This window comes from Ictalurus furcatus, chromosome 24 (assembly GCF_023375685.1).
Source record: "Ictalurus furcatus strain D&B chromosome 24, Billie_1.0, whole genome shotgun sequence".
Classification (NCBI taxonomy): domain Eukaryota; kingdom Metazoa; phylum Chordata; class Actinopteri; order Siluriformes; family Ictaluridae; genus Ictalurus; species Ictalurus furcatus.
The window spans coordinates 10,996,431-11,014,493 of record NC_071278.1 but is presented as its reverse complement, the minus strand read 5'-3'; the positions used below and the strand labels follow the sequence as shown (position 1 = coordinate 11,014,493).

At 39.3% G+C, this 18,063-nt stretch overlaps 1 protein-coding gene across 2 annotated transcripts in view; it reads right to left on the bottom strand.

The window, feature by feature from the left end:
* card11 (caspase recruitment domain family, member 11) overlaps positions 1 to 18,063 on the bottom strand; it is a 41,885-nt gene continuing 23,822 nt past the window's right edge. The window contains exons 5-24 of one of the 2 annotated variants that reach the window (XM_053612316.1): positions 17,856 to 18,035; positions 17,595 to 17,741; positions 16,468 to 16,593; positions 16,165 to 16,365; positions 15,720 to 15,893; positions 15,569 to 15,617; positions 15,360 to 15,445; positions 15,132 to 15,241; positions 15,020 to 15,051; positions 14,799 to 14,922; positions 14,462 to 14,660; positions 14,222 to 14,348; positions 11,789 to 12,029; positions 9,583 to 9,667; positions 9,377 to 9,469; positions 9,153 to 9,273; positions 7,271 to 7,474; positions 4,963 to 5,087; positions 4,131 to 4,246; positions 1 to 3,001 (exon numbers count right to left, since the gene is read on the bottom strand). In XM_053612316.1, coding sequence (XP_053468291.1) covers positions 2,788 to 3,001; positions 4,131 to 4,246; positions 4,963 to 5,087; positions 7,271 to 7,474; positions 9,153 to 9,273; positions 9,377 to 9,469; positions 9,583 to 9,667; positions 11,789 to 12,029; positions 14,222 to 14,348; positions 14,462 to 14,660; positions 14,799 to 14,922; positions 15,020 to 15,051; positions 15,132 to 15,241; positions 15,360 to 15,445; positions 15,569 to 15,617; positions 15,720 to 15,893; positions 16,165 to 16,365; positions 16,468 to 16,593; positions 17,595 to 17,741; positions 17,856 to 18,035 — 2,754 coding nt within the window. In that variant the 3' untranslated portion in view covers positions 1 to 2,787. The remainder of the gene's footprint in view (positions 3,002 to 4,130; positions 4,247 to 4,962; positions 5,088 to 7,270; positions 7,475 to 9,152; positions 9,274 to 9,376; positions 9,470 to 9,582; positions 9,668 to 11,788; positions 12,030 to 14,221; positions 14,349 to 14,461; positions 14,661 to 14,798; positions 14,923 to 15,019; positions 15,052 to 15,131; positions 15,242 to 15,359; positions 15,446 to 15,568; positions 15,618 to 15,719; positions 15,894 to 16,164; positions 16,366 to 16,467; positions 16,594 to 17,594; positions 17,742 to 17,855; positions 18,036 to 18,063) is intronic. The other variant, XM_053612317.1, reaches the window with a different exon arrangement.

Here is an 18,063-nt window from a genome sequence, read left to right as displayed (position 1 = left end):
TGTTCTTTCAAAACATGTTTAATGTAAAACAAAACATACGGTTATATATCTGATATAAAGTACATTTGTGTGGAACTTATCTTACAGACATCTATGCTTCAACTGCTCAAGGAGTCTGGACAAGAGATTTCACAAAAAGGTTTACACAATCTTTAATATAGTTAACACAGTCTCTACTATAATAATAAATTCTGAACTTTTTGACTGTACTTGTAATAAATATAGTTAAACACAGACATATACATTCATTTAAGGCAAGACACTACAGGTGATTTAAAAAAACAACAACAAAAGAATTGATTTCACAATCAACCTTTGCCAGGTGATTACTGAATTATTTTTTGTAAAGGAAATGAAAAGAAAAAGTACATTTATTTATGCCAATTAGGATTTGCATAATTAAAGATGCATACATTTGCATACTTGATAAAACAAAAAATCTAGCCTTTTGATGTTGTTGGAATTTAAATATTCACTTGGCTGCGAAGACACTCTCAAGAGGACGACTTGGAATTAATCGTTTTTAAATTATTTAATCAAGAAAATAAAAGCCATTTTTCAGTGTTTTTCCTTTCTAATGTACTTCGAATTAGGGAACGAAATGAAGAGTGCAGGTTGTCTGAAAACTGAGATTAACTATAGAAAATACGACTTTGAGAAAAACGGTTTTAAAAATACACTCGAGTCAGCAGGGTGTGTAAGGTTTATAAAGAAATTTCAGATGTATGTCATAATGACACATAAACTGACATACACCGATCTGCCATAACATTAAAACCACAGACAGGTGAAGTGAATAACAATGATAATCTTGTTCCAGAATTGCAGGTCTTGTGGGGTGTTCCTGCTAGGCAGTGGTTAATACCTACCAAAAGTGGTCCAAGGAAGAACAACCGGTGAACCGGCAACAGGGTCGTGGACGCCTGAGGCTCATTGACACGCATGGGGAGCGAAGGCTAGCCCATCTGGTCCGATCCAACAGGAGAGCTACTGTAGCACAAATTGCTGAAAAAGTTCATGCTGGCTCTGACAGAAAGGTGTCAGAACACACAGTGCATCAGGATGCACTATGGGAAGAAGGCAAGCTGGTGTTGGCAGTGTGATGCTCTGGGAAATGTTCCGCTGGGAAACCTTGGGTCCTGGCGTTCATGTTGATGTTACTTAGACACGTACCACCTACGTAAACATTGTTGCAGACCAAGTACATCCCTTCATGACAGCGGTATTCCCTAATGACAGCAGATTCTTTCAGCAAAATAATGCGCCCTGCCACACTGCAAAAATTGTTCAGGAATGGTTTGAGGAACATGACAAAGAGTTCAAGGTCTTGACTCGGCCTCCAAATTCCCCAGATCTTAGTCCGATCAAGCGTCTGTAGGACGTGCTGGACAAACAAGTCTGATCCATGGAGGCCCCACCTCGCAACTTACAGGACTTAAAGGATCTGCTGCTAGCGTCTTGGTGCCAGATACCACAGCACACCTTCAGAGATCTTGTAGAGTCCATGCCTCGACGGCTCAGAGCTACACAGTATTAGGCAGGTGGTTTTAATGTTATGGCTGTTGACACCCATATTTCACAAAACAAGCTTTTCCAGGATGCATATGGATATGACGTGATTGTACCGAGTGGGTGGAGCTTAAGAGTTCTTCAAAGTGGCTAAGTTTGAACTTTTCGGATGAGTTTGGATTTTTTTATTGTTCCGGTTTAAAAGAAGACATCTTATACAGTTGTACATGATTGACGTAAGTACCTGTAGTGTCTTGCCGTCAAAAAAAACACATTTGCAATTATGCACAAGTTTGTGATGATATGAAAGTTATCACAGGATTATATGTCAACCTTGAGGCTTGGTGCAACGGTGCCACACCCCTTATTTTCACAGCAGAAAAAAAGCGCATTTGGCATTCAGAGGCAAACAGGCGAAGAACTTCTAGGTGACAGTTCCCTTTTTCTTTTTTTTTTTTTGCATGCAACTTGTAGAACTGCTCAAAGAGTTATAGCTCTAGAAGAAACGTCTTCACGTAATATTCAAATCACTCACACAATTATTCAGTCAAACTTAATGCTGCATGGTTTTTTTCGAGTGCGCTAGTTACTATACAGCATGCACACCTATGCGTCGAACCTATAACAAGCAAAGACAAGTCATCCACCCACACATAACCTGTACACACTACAGCGGAGGAAACAACACGGCCTTTCTTTTAAATAATGCACTGCATGTTGGGTATAAAATAAATATACTGACAGCACGAAGATGGAGTGAAATAAATCAGAGCTCTGGTCCATCATTTAAGCAATGCAATGATAAGGGCATCAAATTCGCTTTAGAATTATCAACATTCATCTTGTTTGTGGTCACTCAGGATGATAAATGAGAACTGCAGGGAGCATTTGCAAGGGGAAAAAATTGTGGAAGGAATCCAACAAAATGCAATGGGCTGTGCCTTATTGGGTATTACAGATAGAACGTGAGCAAAATAATGTTTTATTGACCACAGCAGCACATTTGGAGAACGAATGATATTTAAAAAAAAAAAAAAAAGGCTTCGATTGAGAACGTGTCCACGTGTAGCTGGGACTGTTGTCAGAAAAGGCCGTCTTTCCTTAGGCGCATTTTCTTTTTCACTGCACAGGAACCACATACCTCTGCATCACTTCCTCTTTGCATTGCAGTGGCTTTGCGTATACGTTCCAGCTGCGCCACAAGCGCTGACAGAGTTTCAGAGATCAGTGTAACCTGCACTGTCTGTGGCTGTCTGTCTGTTCTCAAGGTCAGGTGATCTACAGCAGATCTTGCTCCACCCACACCGTTTTCTTCTGCTCTTCCAGGATCTTGTCCTTAATGAGCCTGAGGAGATCCTCCACCCCACTCCAGGAATCGGGTTCAACGGTGGCATAGAGACACGGCAGGGCTTCCAGCTCTTTCTCCTTAGCGCGGCACATCTTCAGGAAATCCTCCTCCTGAGGGAAGGAGTCCACCTTCAAAAGCAGCCTCCTGCAAAATGTTCAGGTCCATTAATGTAATTGTAATGCTACAGCACACGAAGATATTCTAGACAATTGTGTGCTTCCAACTTTGTGGAAGAACCACATATGGATATGATGGTCAGGTGTCCGCAAACTTTTGGCCATATCATGTATATTTACTAATAATTACATTACATGAATACATTAAATAAGTGTTTTTGTATGTATCATGTGGATCACTGGATTCGTATTCTCATAGCTATTGTTTATAGCTACAACCTTGTTAAAATAACTATTCTGCATATTGCGTTTTAATATTGGGTATTAATACAGGACTGTACAGGTGTTATCATATGAAAGAAACAAATATATATATATATATATATATATATATATTTGTCTTATACAAATATATATATATACATATATATATATATATATATATATATATACACACACACACACACATATATATATATATACACACATATATATATCTATCTATATATATATTATTTATTTATTTATTTATCGTTATAAATAAAAGGTAATAGTAATTATTAAGTATTAATATTTTGCAAATAAAATATGTGCAGCAGCTTGGAAAAACCCTTCACATAGTCTAATTTTGATATCTTGTACTATAATAGTGTCTACATTTCTAAAAACTGCAGGCTTTCCTGAACTGAAATCGTTCTTTTGCACATATCTCAACCAAAAGTTCCAACATAAGTGAAAGTAAAACTCGAGAAAACGGTCATTACGCACTTACACTATACACAACATACTCTACCCTCTAGTGTATGAATTTTAGAAGGGTAGTATCATCTCAACTGGTACACTAATCCCCAGTCGATGGCACGTAATGCGACACCATTCAACGAAATTTTTTTACAAGTTTTCACACATTTTTTTTTCACTTTAAATTCTGAGCAAATTTGAGTCAGCGCCTGGTAGCCCCGCCCCTCTTCCACTACATAACTGTCGAGGGCATGAGGTGTCCAACATTCCACACTTTTCAGGTTGAATAAGCACGTCATCTGGGTACTTGGAGTGCACAGACAAAAAAAAAAGTCATTTGAGATCTACTTGATTACAGAAAAGCTAATTAAAGGTGTGATTTTTATTTATTTATTTATTCTTGGCAGGCTGCTTACTTAAATTTCTTGATGTTCCTGTCGCAGATCTTGATGAAGATAACGATGGGGTAGATTTCTCTCCTGAGCAACTCTTTTGCACAGCTCAGATCTGCTTCCAGGAGACAGTGTTTACTCTGCGACAGAACATAGTATTAGAATGTGAACACAGTCTTCGAATGCGCACAAATGTGCTGCATCAGCTGGGACTAAATCAATAATGCAAGGAATGTACAAGATTTCAGGCAGAATAGAAACATCTACATGTGCTCATTTCCATCATTTTGGGTATTCAACCGAAGCCATCATTTAGGTTTTGTTTCCCAATTCGTGTTACGTGCTGTTCTGGTTTTTCCACACAGCTCTCAGAGGTACACCACTCACAGTGGAAAAAGTTCATGCATCTCCTGATACATTAATAATTGATGCATGAAAACGATGCTTCTGACCACCTGACAAAACCCCAAGGAGCTTGCTCTCTCTCTCTCTCTCTCTCTCTCTCTCTCTCTGGCCTCGAGAGAAGGCAGAGCCGCTGAGCAGCGCTTCTTTCGTGGCCAATCAAACAATTTCTTGCTTAAGGTCTATAGTGCTCTCCAGCCCTCAGTGTAAACAGAAGTGGGAGGACCAGAGCAGATCTCTATGAATTAGATGTCAGAGTGGCAGTGTAATTGTGACCCAAGAGCTCTGGGTCGCTGAGCGATCCATAAGAAAAATGATACAGCTCATACAATGGGGCGTCTTTTCCAAGCGAGACGCATCGTTGCGAAGAAATGGTGGCACAAAAAAGGCAACGAAAGAATAACGAAACATCATTATACTAATCAAACTAATCTACAAAGTGTTCTTTATATACCTTAAAGGCGACAGCTTCGATGTTCTCAGGGGTGATACACTCGTACGTGCTCGCCTGCCTTTCCTTTGAGAAGATTATAGGCTCTATCTTCTGCTTCATAAGGAACTCCTCTTTTGTCAGGATGTCTGAAAGGATATCGAATTGGACAGGAAAAATATTCAAACAATGCTCACACACACAACACTTGATATTCTTTATTGATACTTTTAACAGACCATAGTTCTCATAGTTTTAAACAACGATTTGTAATTACACCTTATCTACATCAAGGCTCCGGGTTATTGATCAGGAGGTCGTTATTCATTCCCCAGCACTGCCAAGCTGTCACTCTTGGACCCTTGAGCAAGGCCCTTAAACCTATCTGCTCCAGAGGCTCTAGCCGTTTCTCAATACGTGTACTTGTGTCCTTGTGTACGCGTTCTATGTCATCATCCACCGCCGAAGTTCAATTCCAATACTCAAGAACGCAGCTACCAGGGACGAGGGATTTAGATTGAGATATAGATGAGGTTGTTGAAAAGTCGAATTTATCCCTCAGAAGCATTTGAATTAAACTATGATAGATCCCGTCCTAAGATAACGCTAAACTCACTAGCTTAGTTTTTCGTTAACGTCATTTGCAAACAGAGAGCTTACTACGTTAAAACATGCTTAATTAACTTTTGCTTAATCAGCCAGTTAACAGTATCTCTTTTAACCAACTGAAACATATTACTTAGCGAGCACTGTAGAGACGATGGTCCTGTCCTACTACTCGAAATGTGCTGGGGCGGTCCGTCACGCAACAATTCTCAATTCTCACAAAGATGCGTACTATGTCCTCGCGTCCTTCTTCATGAGAACATAAGTCCCTTCTTTGCGTTCTTAGAATTGAGAAACTCTGTGTCATGGCTGACCCTGTGCTCCGATCCCATCTTCCTAACAAGCTAGGATATATGAAGACAATAATTTGCTGTAATGTATATGTGACAAATAAAGACTTCTTCCTCTTGTATATGCTGTTCAATCCATCCAAGTCATAACTTGTTTACTCATGCTCTATGATTATAACTCACTAATTAGTGAAATGAGTGTTTATTCACAAACATCATCTTAGCGAGGATGTTACTGAAGGATATTATCTCTAGAAAGAGAGACCTGGCAGCTTCTTGTGCACACAACTGCTGAATTTTCAAAAACACGATACCCAATGACTTCAGCCTGTGGTAAAAAACTGCTGATTTAAGCATAAAAGTCTTAAGCATAGAGGACAACTGGGAGCATGAACATAGCGAGAATGATGCATGGATTTATAATGTCGAGAGTTCAGGGGATGTTTTTGCCTATGTTTGGTCATTTAGAAGAGGCGACGCATTGCCTTATCCATCGGTTGCGGTATGATTTTACTGTTTTAAACTCTGCAATTAAATTCAACTTTGAGAACTGCATCCCTGCCTGAATTAAATGTTATACTCTAAAAGCACAACATTTCTGTACTGATTAATGTTTTATAGCACTATATAAATATAGTACTATATATAGTAAGGTCTAAAAAAAATTATTGTTGAAAATCAAATTTCAATTGGCACTTTAATAATGTACGATGTAAAGCAGAGACTAATCCAATGGTGTTTACTTGTTCAAAATGCAAATACATCTGAATATCCTGTCTGCACATAATTTGCATGATTTTCTAACATCACACTATATATGACGCACTATACGTTCTTTAAATGGTGACATAAAAATACTCCATATATAAATAGCATCTACCTATCCATCCATTTTCTGTACAGCTTATCTTATACAGGGTCGTGGGGAGCGTAGAACCTAACCCAGGGGACTCAGGGGACAAGGTGGGACACCCTGGACAGAGTGCCGACCCATCATAGGGCACAATCACACACTCATTCACACACTACGAACAATTTAGAGATGCCAATCAGAGTACCACGCATGTCTTTGGACTGGGGGAGGAAACCAGAGTACCTGGAGGAAACCCCCGAAGCACATGCAAGCTCCGTGCACACAGGGTGGTGGAGGAATTCAAAAACCCCAACCCCGGAGGTGCGAGGCAAACATGCTAAGCACTAAGCCACTGTGCCCCACTTACATATAAATACAGAAACAACCACATTAATTCCCATTCAAACCAACAACCTTATTTTGGCTTGATTAATATGGACCTCTATGTGTTACACCTTCTCTGCCTTCAGTACGTAACAACAAGCCTTCATTTTACTTATATTATTGATAAATGATGTAATTTGACCTGTTATCTCGTATCTCGTTCATCAGTCTCAGGCGCACCTTGTCCACTAACGCTTACCTGGCTTGCAAATGTTGAACTCCATGGCTCCCCCAGAGTTGAGGAACTTCTGGACGATGGTTTTGGCCAGGATGTTGGGAGAGAAGAGCACGGGGCGTTTGCGTGGGCAGTGATGTGGCGTCACCGGACTGTATGGGATCAGGTTTAGATCGCTCTTGTTCAGATCGCTCTCCGAGTCGGATGTATCTACAATACGAAAGCGGCCTTACAGCAGGAATGTTGGAGTACAAAAAACAGTTTATATTACATTATCTTATATTGGGTGTATCTAAAACCTATGTAATTACATATATTCTACATATGCCACTGTAATGTAACTAGTAATGACATATGCCATGTTAAAGATGCATTACAATCCAGTAGCACATCTTATTTAACTACTACACGTACTACACAGGTGCAGGAGTAATAAGACATAATTCTCCAACTTTTCAGCTGACCCTTCATATTGATGTTAGCTAATAAGTATTGCTAGCTACATAGGAACTGGATACATATGTAGTTATGTAAGGGTGGTTCACACATCGCATTACCTTAACCGGCTCTCTAAACGATAAAAACGTATCTACTACACTATATGGCCGAATGTTTGTAGGCACTTAACCATCACACATATATGGGCTTGATGAAAATCCCATTCCAGATTTAGTCCCACTTTCCTGTTATAATGCGCTCCAGTCTTCTGGGAAGGCTTTCCGCTAGATTTTGGAGCATGGCTGTTGGGATTTGTGTTCATTCAGCCACAAGAGCTTTAGTGAGATCAGGCACTGATGTTGTGCGAGGAGGCCTGGGCTGAAGTTCATCCCAAAGGTGTTCAGTCGGGGTGAGGTCAGGGCTCTGTGCAGGAGTTCTTTTACACCAACCTTGGCAAACCATGTCTTCATGGACCTTTCTTTGTGCACAGGGGCACTGTCATGTTGTCGCACATCTGGGTGTGATGGTCAGGTGTCTACAGACTTTTGACCATATAGTGTACAAGAGCAACATCACTAATTCCATGTCCAACTTTATCCCAGTCACCATCTTGTAAAAGCACTACTTTTCTTTATTCTAGTCTTACTAGGTCTCTTGTCATTAAATAATTCATGGAAGTATCTGGCTGCGCTGGGCGCTTACCGGATTCAGCCATTTTTTCCTTTAAGAACAGACTGAGATTGGGATGGAGGGAATAGGAGTTAGGGTGTGTCTATAAAAAAGACTGACAGGAGGCTCCAGACTGGAACGCAATGGGTTTTCTCAGCCACATTACACACTTGCTTTATGATTTCTAAATCATTTCCAGGTTATTATTCTTCTAGCAAAAAAAATTAACTATTCCACAATTAAATCATGCTGTCATGATTTAATACATGAACCAATAGCATAACATTTTTTACAGAAACCAATAGCATACTTAAGTCGGCACATATATATATATATATATATATATATATATATATATATATATATATATATATATACAGACAATAAGCTACTGTAATCCATCTCTAAAAAGCAAAAATGTTACACTTTCAGTACTTACATTACACTTGCATGTATAGTTTATTTATAATTAAATGGGTTTTTCAGAGACATGGCATAAAGTGGGATGAAAAAAAACTAACCATATATGAAAGCTAATGAGGACCAGTTAGCATTGTTACATTTGCATAAAGCTAACATGCTTTTCATTCATTGTTATCCATGTTAACATTTTGCAGTGACGTACAGTATGTCTTCAGCAAACCATCAACAGAAGCTGAGCAGAGATGAACTTTGATTGATGTACTCTTAGAAGAAAAAGTCCATGAGTAGTGGAATCTATTGATCATAAAGCTATTATATGAGCCTTCAGACCCATGGGTGAGATTGAAACAAAGCAGACTGGATCTGTCATGCTTACCCTCAGGCTTCATGGTTTCAAAGCCCTGTTTGGGAAGAGATGACAGATTGCCAGCGTTGAGGATGCGCACACGATCGTTGCTGTCCATCCTCTTGTACTTGTTATCTGCCCTGCTGACAAACTGACACCAAGGATCTCGATCAATCTCTGCAGCACACAGCCATCATCTTTACCCAGACCTACTCTCTCATCCTGTCTAAGTCAGGCCAGAGGCACAGTTTTACCTGCAGGATCTGACAGATGAAGATGCTGGCTCTGGACATGCGTGGACTGCACTTAGGGTCTGATGGAGCGGCTTCCTCAGGCTGCAACGTATTCTGAGGACAAAAAAGGGGGAAAAAAAACCACCCCACAACTGTATTGGGATTCACGCTCGGCTGCACTTTATTCCATTATGTTTTTGCCAAAAAAACTGAAGCAATTGTCTAACCCTAAGTCCCCTCAGACTATCTGTCTCTTCTCGGCTGCCACGACACATCAGCTTCTGGATCTTCACCAGGAGAAGCTGCTGGGCCCTGAGGGAGAGGAAGGACAGTCAGTTCACATTGCAGCATACCGTCACGTTCACCACATACAAACACGTCCAGGTCTGTTCTCTGCTTAGTATTGAACATCTGGCTGAACCAGATCATCCCTTTTGACTTGATAAAATATAATACAATTTGAAAATGTCTTTTAAATTCCCTATATGTTGTATCTTCATCTCCCCAGTTAGGAACGCGAAACATGACCTTTTGGTTGAAAATCACATAAACGTCATCACTGGGGGTCAAATGATTTTTTAATTTTCACCAAAATAGTTTTTGGTGTAATGCTTGAAACAAAGAATGTTCTGTCTCTAAACTCAGAGAGAAACTTTTATAAGAATCTATAGTTGTGCTCATAAATTTACACACCCCTGGCAGAATCTGCAAAATGGTAATAATTTAAAATAATAAGAGGGATCATAAAAATTGCATTGTGTTTTATTTAGTTCTGTCCTGAATAAGCTATTTCCCATAACAGATGTTTACATCTAGTCCACATGACACAATAATAACTGAATTTACACAAAAGAATCAGTTCAAAAGTTTATATATGCTTGATTATTAATACTGTGTTGGTTACCTAGATGATCACTGACTGTTTTTATGTTTTGTGATAGTTCTTCATGAGTCCCTTGTTTGTCCTGTGCAGTTAAACTGCCCACTGTTCTTCAGAAAAATCCTCCAGGTCCTTTTTCCAGCATCTGCATATTTGACCCCTTTCCAACAGTGGCTATATGATGTTCAGGTCCATCTTTTCACATTGAGGATGACTGAGGGACTCGTACACAACTATTACAAAAGGTGCAAACATTCACTGATGCTGAAGAAAGCAACACGATACATTAAGAGCCAGGGGGGTGTAAACTTTTGCTGGAAAAGCAAAGAATGCGCAGGAGCTGGAGGATTTTTCTGAAGAACAGTGGGCAATTTAACTGCTCAGGACAAACAAGGGACTATCATCAAAAATCTATCACAAAACAATCATCCAAGTAATGACACACAGTATTAATAATCAAGCGTGTGTAAACTTTTGAACTGGTTCATTTGTGTAAAATTCAGTTATTATTGTGTCTTGTGGGCTATATGTAAACATCTGTTATGTGAAATAGCTTATTCAGGGTGGTAATAAATAAAAACACAATGCAATTTTAATGATCTCTCTTATTTAAAAAAAATTATTAACATTTTGCAGATTCTACAAACTTCTGAGCACGATTGTATCTAACAGGAAGCCATTGTCCAGGATGAACACAACACGCAACTCAGCCTTGCCAATCAATATCCACATTCTGTTTACACTCTTGGTATGTTTTACACATATTCCATTAGAGTAATAAAAAAAAGATAGGTGTACAAAACAGGTGCAATAAAGATCTAAAGTACTTCCTGGTTTTACAATAACATCCCAGAACATATCCAGCGAATACTGATGTTAGCTAATATTAGAGCTGACATCAGATAACACTGATAGCAGACAGCATTAAACATCTATGACATTAGTTATCTACATGCAATATGCTTAATAAACAGAACTTTCTAGTGTAGCAGGGGCTGAATGTAATTCTTATGTTTTAATATGTTAAATGACTTACAATGAAATTTCAAGGTAGATTAGGAACGTCAGCTTGTAAAAAGTGAATTAGTATTTTAGATTTTAGAGAATACAATCAGAAAAGTTACTCAAATGTGGAAATGTTCATAATGTGTTCCTAATGTACTCAAAATATCTTTCTTAAGTCTTAGTTATTAGTTATTAATAAGATTAAGAGATCGCTTAATAAGAAACAGCCAAACTTTGATCTTACAGAATAATAAGGTAGTAACTGTGTTTCCTCAGAACTTTGATGTAAATATAAAGGTCTGTACTTTAGGGTTTTGCTATTGCTGGAATGTCAAAACTTATCTCAAAACAGATCTTTATCCAGTTTTATATGGAAATGATTATTTAAATCCTTTTGGACAATTTTTTTCTATTTTAAGCATTAAGCCATTAAGCCAAGCATTTTAAACAGAACATATTAAACTAATCACGATATTAAACCCTTCATTCAGTTTTCATTTTTTCCACTGACACAGACAGCCGTATGACAGCCGTGTTCATACTCTGACCTGCTGTAGCTGGGGATGGTGCCCTTCTCCAGGTCCTTGTCGGTATATGGGTCTACACGCGCACACAGCCACTCACACTTGCCCTGGTACCGTGTGTCCAAAACATGGAGCACTTCGTCACACCGGACGCTCAGTGAGCAGCTGTCTAACTGGCCGGAGATGTTCAGGTTGACACGGATGTAGAACGAGTCGCCCGACACTGCTCGGCCCTCCTCTATGTCCTTCTGCAGACGCCTGTAACCTGGAGACGAGAGCAGATGTCATGGCGCAAACCCACATACGGCAATCGAAACAGTAGCTGATGCACTGATGCTCCATGTAATCATTCATTTAATAGCACAGGACAAAAGTGTCAGTGACCCCCAATTCCTGCAGGAGGAAACGCACCACCGTGAGGATTCTGATAGTGAGCACTACTCTTATACTCCTAGCTGCTGATAGATACAGTAGATAGATAGATAGATAGATAGATAGATAGATAGATAGATAGATAGATAGAAAAGTAGACAGATAGATATATAGATAGATAGATAGAAAAGTAGACAGATAGATAGATAGATAGATAGATAGAAAAGTAGACAGATAGATAGATAGATAGATAGATAGATAGATAGATAGATACATAGAAAAGTAGACAGATAGATATATAGATAGATAGATAGAAAAGTAGACAGATAGATAGATAGATAGAAAAGTAGACAGATAGATAGATAGATAGATAGATAGATAGATAGATAGAAAAGTAGACCGATCGATAGATAGATAGACAGATAGATAGATAGATAGATAGATAGACAGACAGATATACAGACAGATAGATAGATTGATAGATTGATAGATAGATAGATAGAAAAGTAGACAGATAGATAGATAGAAAAGTAGACAGATAGATAGATAGATAGATAGAAAAGTAGACAGATAGATAGATAGATAGATAGATAGATAGACAGAAAAGTAGACAGATAGATAGATAGAAAAGTAGACAGATAGATAGATAGATAGATAGATAGATAGATAGATAGATAGATAGAAAAGTAGACAGATAGATATATAGATAGATAGATAGAAAAGTAGACAGATAGATAGATAGATAGATAGAAAAGTAGACCGATAGATAGATAGATAGATAGACAGACAGATAGATAGACAGATCGATAGATTGATAGATAGATAGATAGAAAAGTAGACAGATAGATAGATAGATAGATAGAAAAGTAGACAGATAGATAGATAGATAGAAAAGTAGACAGATAGATAGATAGATAGATAGATAGATAGAAAAGTAGACAGATAGATAGATAGATAGATAGATAGATAGATAGACAGACAGATAGATAGACAGAAAGACAGATAGATAGACAGATAGATAGATAGATAGACAGACAGATAGATAGACAGACAGACAGATAGATAGACAGATAGATAGATAGATAGACAGACAGATAGATAGACAGATAGATAGATAGATAGACAGACAGACAGACAGACAGATAGATAGATAGATGATAGATAGCTAGACAGGTAGATGATAGCTAAATACGCGTTGTGATGACGTCACATGATGCGTCTTGGTCCAAATCTGCGGTAATGTAGAAAAATTGCAAGCTCCTCCGAATATTGCGGCGTTTGCTTGATTTTGTGCCAATTTATGCGATCACAAAATCGATAAATCTTGGAGGGACTGAATTATAAACACAACCTACTCTTGCAGGTAACAGCTGTACAGGGATAGGGGGATTTGTAGTGCTTTTTAAGACTACAGCGCTGTTGTATTTTTGATTCCGGTTGGTCAGACGGTATTGATTCATTTTGTATACCAGCACGTCTCAGACGGTAGGAGTGGCAGCTAAGCAAATCACAGGTTTCTCATTCTAATACATAATCATTTCTATAGTAACAACTTGCACAGGAACTTGTATAGTGGATACTCCACATAAACAGATTTATTTTTTTTAAATTGTTCATATGGCGAACTTTATTAGGCATTTTTGGAAGGAGTCTCCGGTGTCAGTGCTGTGTAATAGTCAGAGATTTGACATTGTCAGACACGGTAAAAGGTCAAGGCATTGGGCTTTGTGGTTTTGTGGTAACCTGAAAAGCTCCGTTTCCTGTCTATGAATTTCAAGAGATGGAAAAAATAGAGAGAGGCTGGTGAGGAAACAACTGTTATAACGTAAGTGATAACAGGAGCTAACTTGTTTGTTAGACATGACTACAAAATGTACACTGTGTCATTCTTTAATAAATAAAACTGTATAATTGTGTTTATTTATTAAAGTCCTATAGCACAAGAGGAATAAAACACTCCATAGAAATAACTTTGGGAGTATGACAACACACTGTCATTGATTATTTTCCTATAACAGCACGTCCTGTCATGTTTAACTCCTCGCATAATAATCATCAACGACAATAACGTGCATTCATATTCACCCTCAAAGTTACTTCTGTAATGGAGCTGGACAGGGCCAGTGCATCTCTGAAGTGTCCAGTGAGCCTCTTCCTGAGTGCACGTGTCCAAAGGTAAGCTCTGGCTTTCTCCCCGAATACAGCCATTCAGCTGGACGAAAATAAAACACAGGCGCTCAAAGTTACTACAAAGATGGAAGAAGAAATAAAAAAGAAGGCTGCTTTGGTAATTTGGGTTACGGCTAAGATAAAGCACTGAGTCACCCATAAGAGGTGGTGTCCCATTCTTAAGCCAGCCTTTTCAGCGCTGGAGCCAGGAAGAACAGAGGAAACAAATATGCCGCTGTCATTGCCCCCAACCAGAGTAATGTCATTCAAGAGAGTGTCTCCGATGAGAGAAAGCTCCTGCACTGGGGGCAAAGTGGTAGGACGAGCGCAGGACGTTAGAGATGGACGGAATGGTCTGGAGTGAGGAAAGAGTACACACACACACACACACACACACACACACACACGAAATCACAAATGGGTACATAATCATGCTGCAGGACATGACAAAACCACTTGCAGGAGAAAATTAGCATCAATTCCATACAAGTACCTCTCTAGTGAAAATTTCCTGAAGATGTTGTTGACCTGCTCCAGATCATAAGAGTCCATACCCTCTGACTGATGGGAGGATGAAGAAGAGTGGATGGAGGGTGGGCCGTATGTGTCTGTATCATCTGTGGCAGAGTAAGGGGGAAGATTGCAGGTCACTGAAGTAAATCGTTTGGATGATTCCAGTGATTCTTAGTGATATACAACAAGTCATGTGTTTACCTATGTCTCCATCGGAATCCACTGTATCAAGGCTGAAACGAAACACAAAGCGGTTTAATTGTGTTTTTGCATCATGCTTTCAAAAGTAAAGTACTACTATACGCTTGAATACCATCGTGGCAGGAATTCCTGATCTCCTTCTTTAGTCCTCCTGAGGATGGATGCCTTCTCTGGAGGCTCAGCTGTTGTGGACATGATGCTATGGTTTCTGTTACGGGCTTGCTGGCAATAATAAAAACAATAATAAAAAAAGATTGTGATACCTTAGATAAAAAACACAAACCAACCACTGAAGCCAAATTCAACAAGAGCACACATTCCTCCTACGTAAATCACTTACTTGTGTGCTGAAGGGGGAGTTTATCATCATGGAGTGAGCATCTGGGCTTATGATTTCTGAGATCTCCCCATTGGTATGATGCGCAGCTGTACAAAAGAAGAAAAGATTTAAAAAAAAAAAAAAAAGGAAAGGGAAGGAAGTCAGTGTGGTCTGTGCCTTTCACTCTGACACTGACATGCAAGGCTGTCAAAGATCAAAAGTAAATCTACCTTGGAAATCCAACAATTTGGGTGGAGAGATTGGTGATTTCGCTCTTATCTGAGGAGGGTAGGGGAACTGTGTCAAAAGCACAACATTCTTGTCCAAAAATATGTTCTTTAAAAGCAAAATCAATACAAGTGACATTTCAGCAAGGCTCACCCCTTTGAGATTTGGTCTGCGTTTAATCTTTGGTGGGACTTCAGTGCTGGGTGTGAAAAAGAACATGTCCTCTGAAGTCTCCTCCCCAGAGTCCTCGGACGGCCCCTCCATCTTGTTGTCTGCATGCTCAATGTTCAGAAATTTGGTCACCGGTATAATGTCTCGAGATAAACTCTATGAAGGACAGATGAGAACACAAAATGAGGCCACTCTTTCTTTTATACAGTGCTGTTGGGAGAAGGATTGGAGACTATTGCTCCCTTTTAAACAACAGAAGCTAGGATCATAACTAAAGCCTGTTTCATTCCTATTAAGGATAATGTACAACTGTATAAGGGTGGAAGATGGGGTGAAAAGTTCCCATTTTTGTTTTGAGATAGCTCAAACTGACTCAATCAGTCAGTCTGGTATTGTGTTCTGATCAAAATCTATATACTTTCCACACCTGGGTAAGATCCACCCCTTGGTCTTTGGAGAGGCGCCTTAGTCTGGACTCTAATGTGACTATCTTAGCTTCTTTACGCATTATCTCGATGTGCAGCTCATCACTCCTCTCCTCCAGCTCCCGTATCTGCTTACGGTACTTGTCTTTGTCAATCAGACACTGAGACACCTGGTTCTGGGCATCGTCTCTAGCTCGAAATGCCTGTGAGATATATCAGTAGATATCACAGTTATTGTTTTTTACTGATTTAATATACACCATTCAATATACAAACGTTCATAAAAGGGTGTCATCATGTTCAACCTGGTCCCGTTCACGTTCCACTTCCTCCAGTTGGAACATGATGGTATTCATACGGTTCTTATACATCTCACAGTCCTTCACCAGAGTGGAACATTTCAGCTCAAGGTCCTCCTTCTCCTCGAGATACTATGGATGAAAGCAAACATTTCTAATCTTAGTGACCCAGGGCATAAGGGAAGACATGCACAAATGAGATTAATATAATGCAGAGCACAGCAGGGCTCTAAGGCACCTCCAGACTAGAAGTTCTTGGTCTCAAGTGGCATTGTGCTTTAAAACCTACACTTTCATCTTTCTTTTTCTGGCTTTAAAAAAAAAAATGTGAGAAGAGCTCTGTGCTATTTAAGTCTAAGACAAGTTCCTGTCCTCGTCTGAAATTTAACACTTTTTGCATGCCAGGTCGAAACCGCCGCTAATTAAAGATGCAGCACGTCAAAGGAGGGACTTTTCAGGGCAGTCAGCTTTATCATATCTTGTTCTATTATGACAACAGGAACTGGCTTTGGCTGATTGCAAATGTTTAGCCAATTATCTAAAGCTCTCACTTAGGACACTGTCAAGAAGATTTATGAAAAATCCATGGGACATATTAGAAACAAAACATTACTCTTATAGGAAAATAATCAGCGGTGGGGTGATGTGATGCGTCCCGACCCGAAGCGTTACCGCTACAAAGCTGATTATTTTCCTATGACAGCAGTGTTTCATTTCTCTTATACAACACTTATCTGCAAGTTATATTTTTTAAAAATTAATTAAGACATGACAGGTCATGACAGGTCATACTTTTTATCAGTTTATAGTAGCGTTCGAAACCATGCATGTTATCACTTGTCGCCACTTTAAGCAATCATTCCCTCACCAACCACTCCTAAAAGCTTCACCACATCAACAGTAGCATGTTTTTTTTTTTAAACCTATTTACAGTATGTATAGCGTCAGCCACAGCATGAGTCACTGTGTATGAATTGTTACTATAGAATATGAGTGAATGAATATAAACCTGTGATTTGCATTATAACAACACTGTATTCAAACCGAGTCATCTTGACATTGATTTCACCTAAGCTGGACAGGAATGAACACGAAATGAACTGAAACCAGACAGACGGAGCAGCTGGAATCACCTTGTCCCTGAGCTCCTCGGCCTGCCGCAATTCTTCGTGCAGGTTATAAAGTCTGTTCACCAGCTCTTGCCGATCCTCCAGAGCTTCCTGGCGGTCGTGTTCCAGGATGTCCCGGAGGGCCTTGTCTGAATCCGTCAGTGGCCCAGGCTACACACATCAAAAAACAAACCAAAACAAACTATCAGTCACAGAGATTTATATATGACCAGAGATGGTTCAATACCATTTTTATTTCTTTATTATCTTGTAAATACATGTGACCTGTATGAGAGACTGTAGCTCCTGGAGTTTGATTTTCAGAACTTCGTTTTCTCGCTCTAGCTCATAGATCTGCTCTTTGCGAGGACGGTTCTCGATATCGTTCTTCAGTTTTAGAGACTGTTTCCTCTCCATCTTGCATTCCTCCTCCACCTTGTTCAGCTTGTGCTTCAGCTGGTCAATCTGAAAGGCAAAGGCAAGAAAGCGTAAA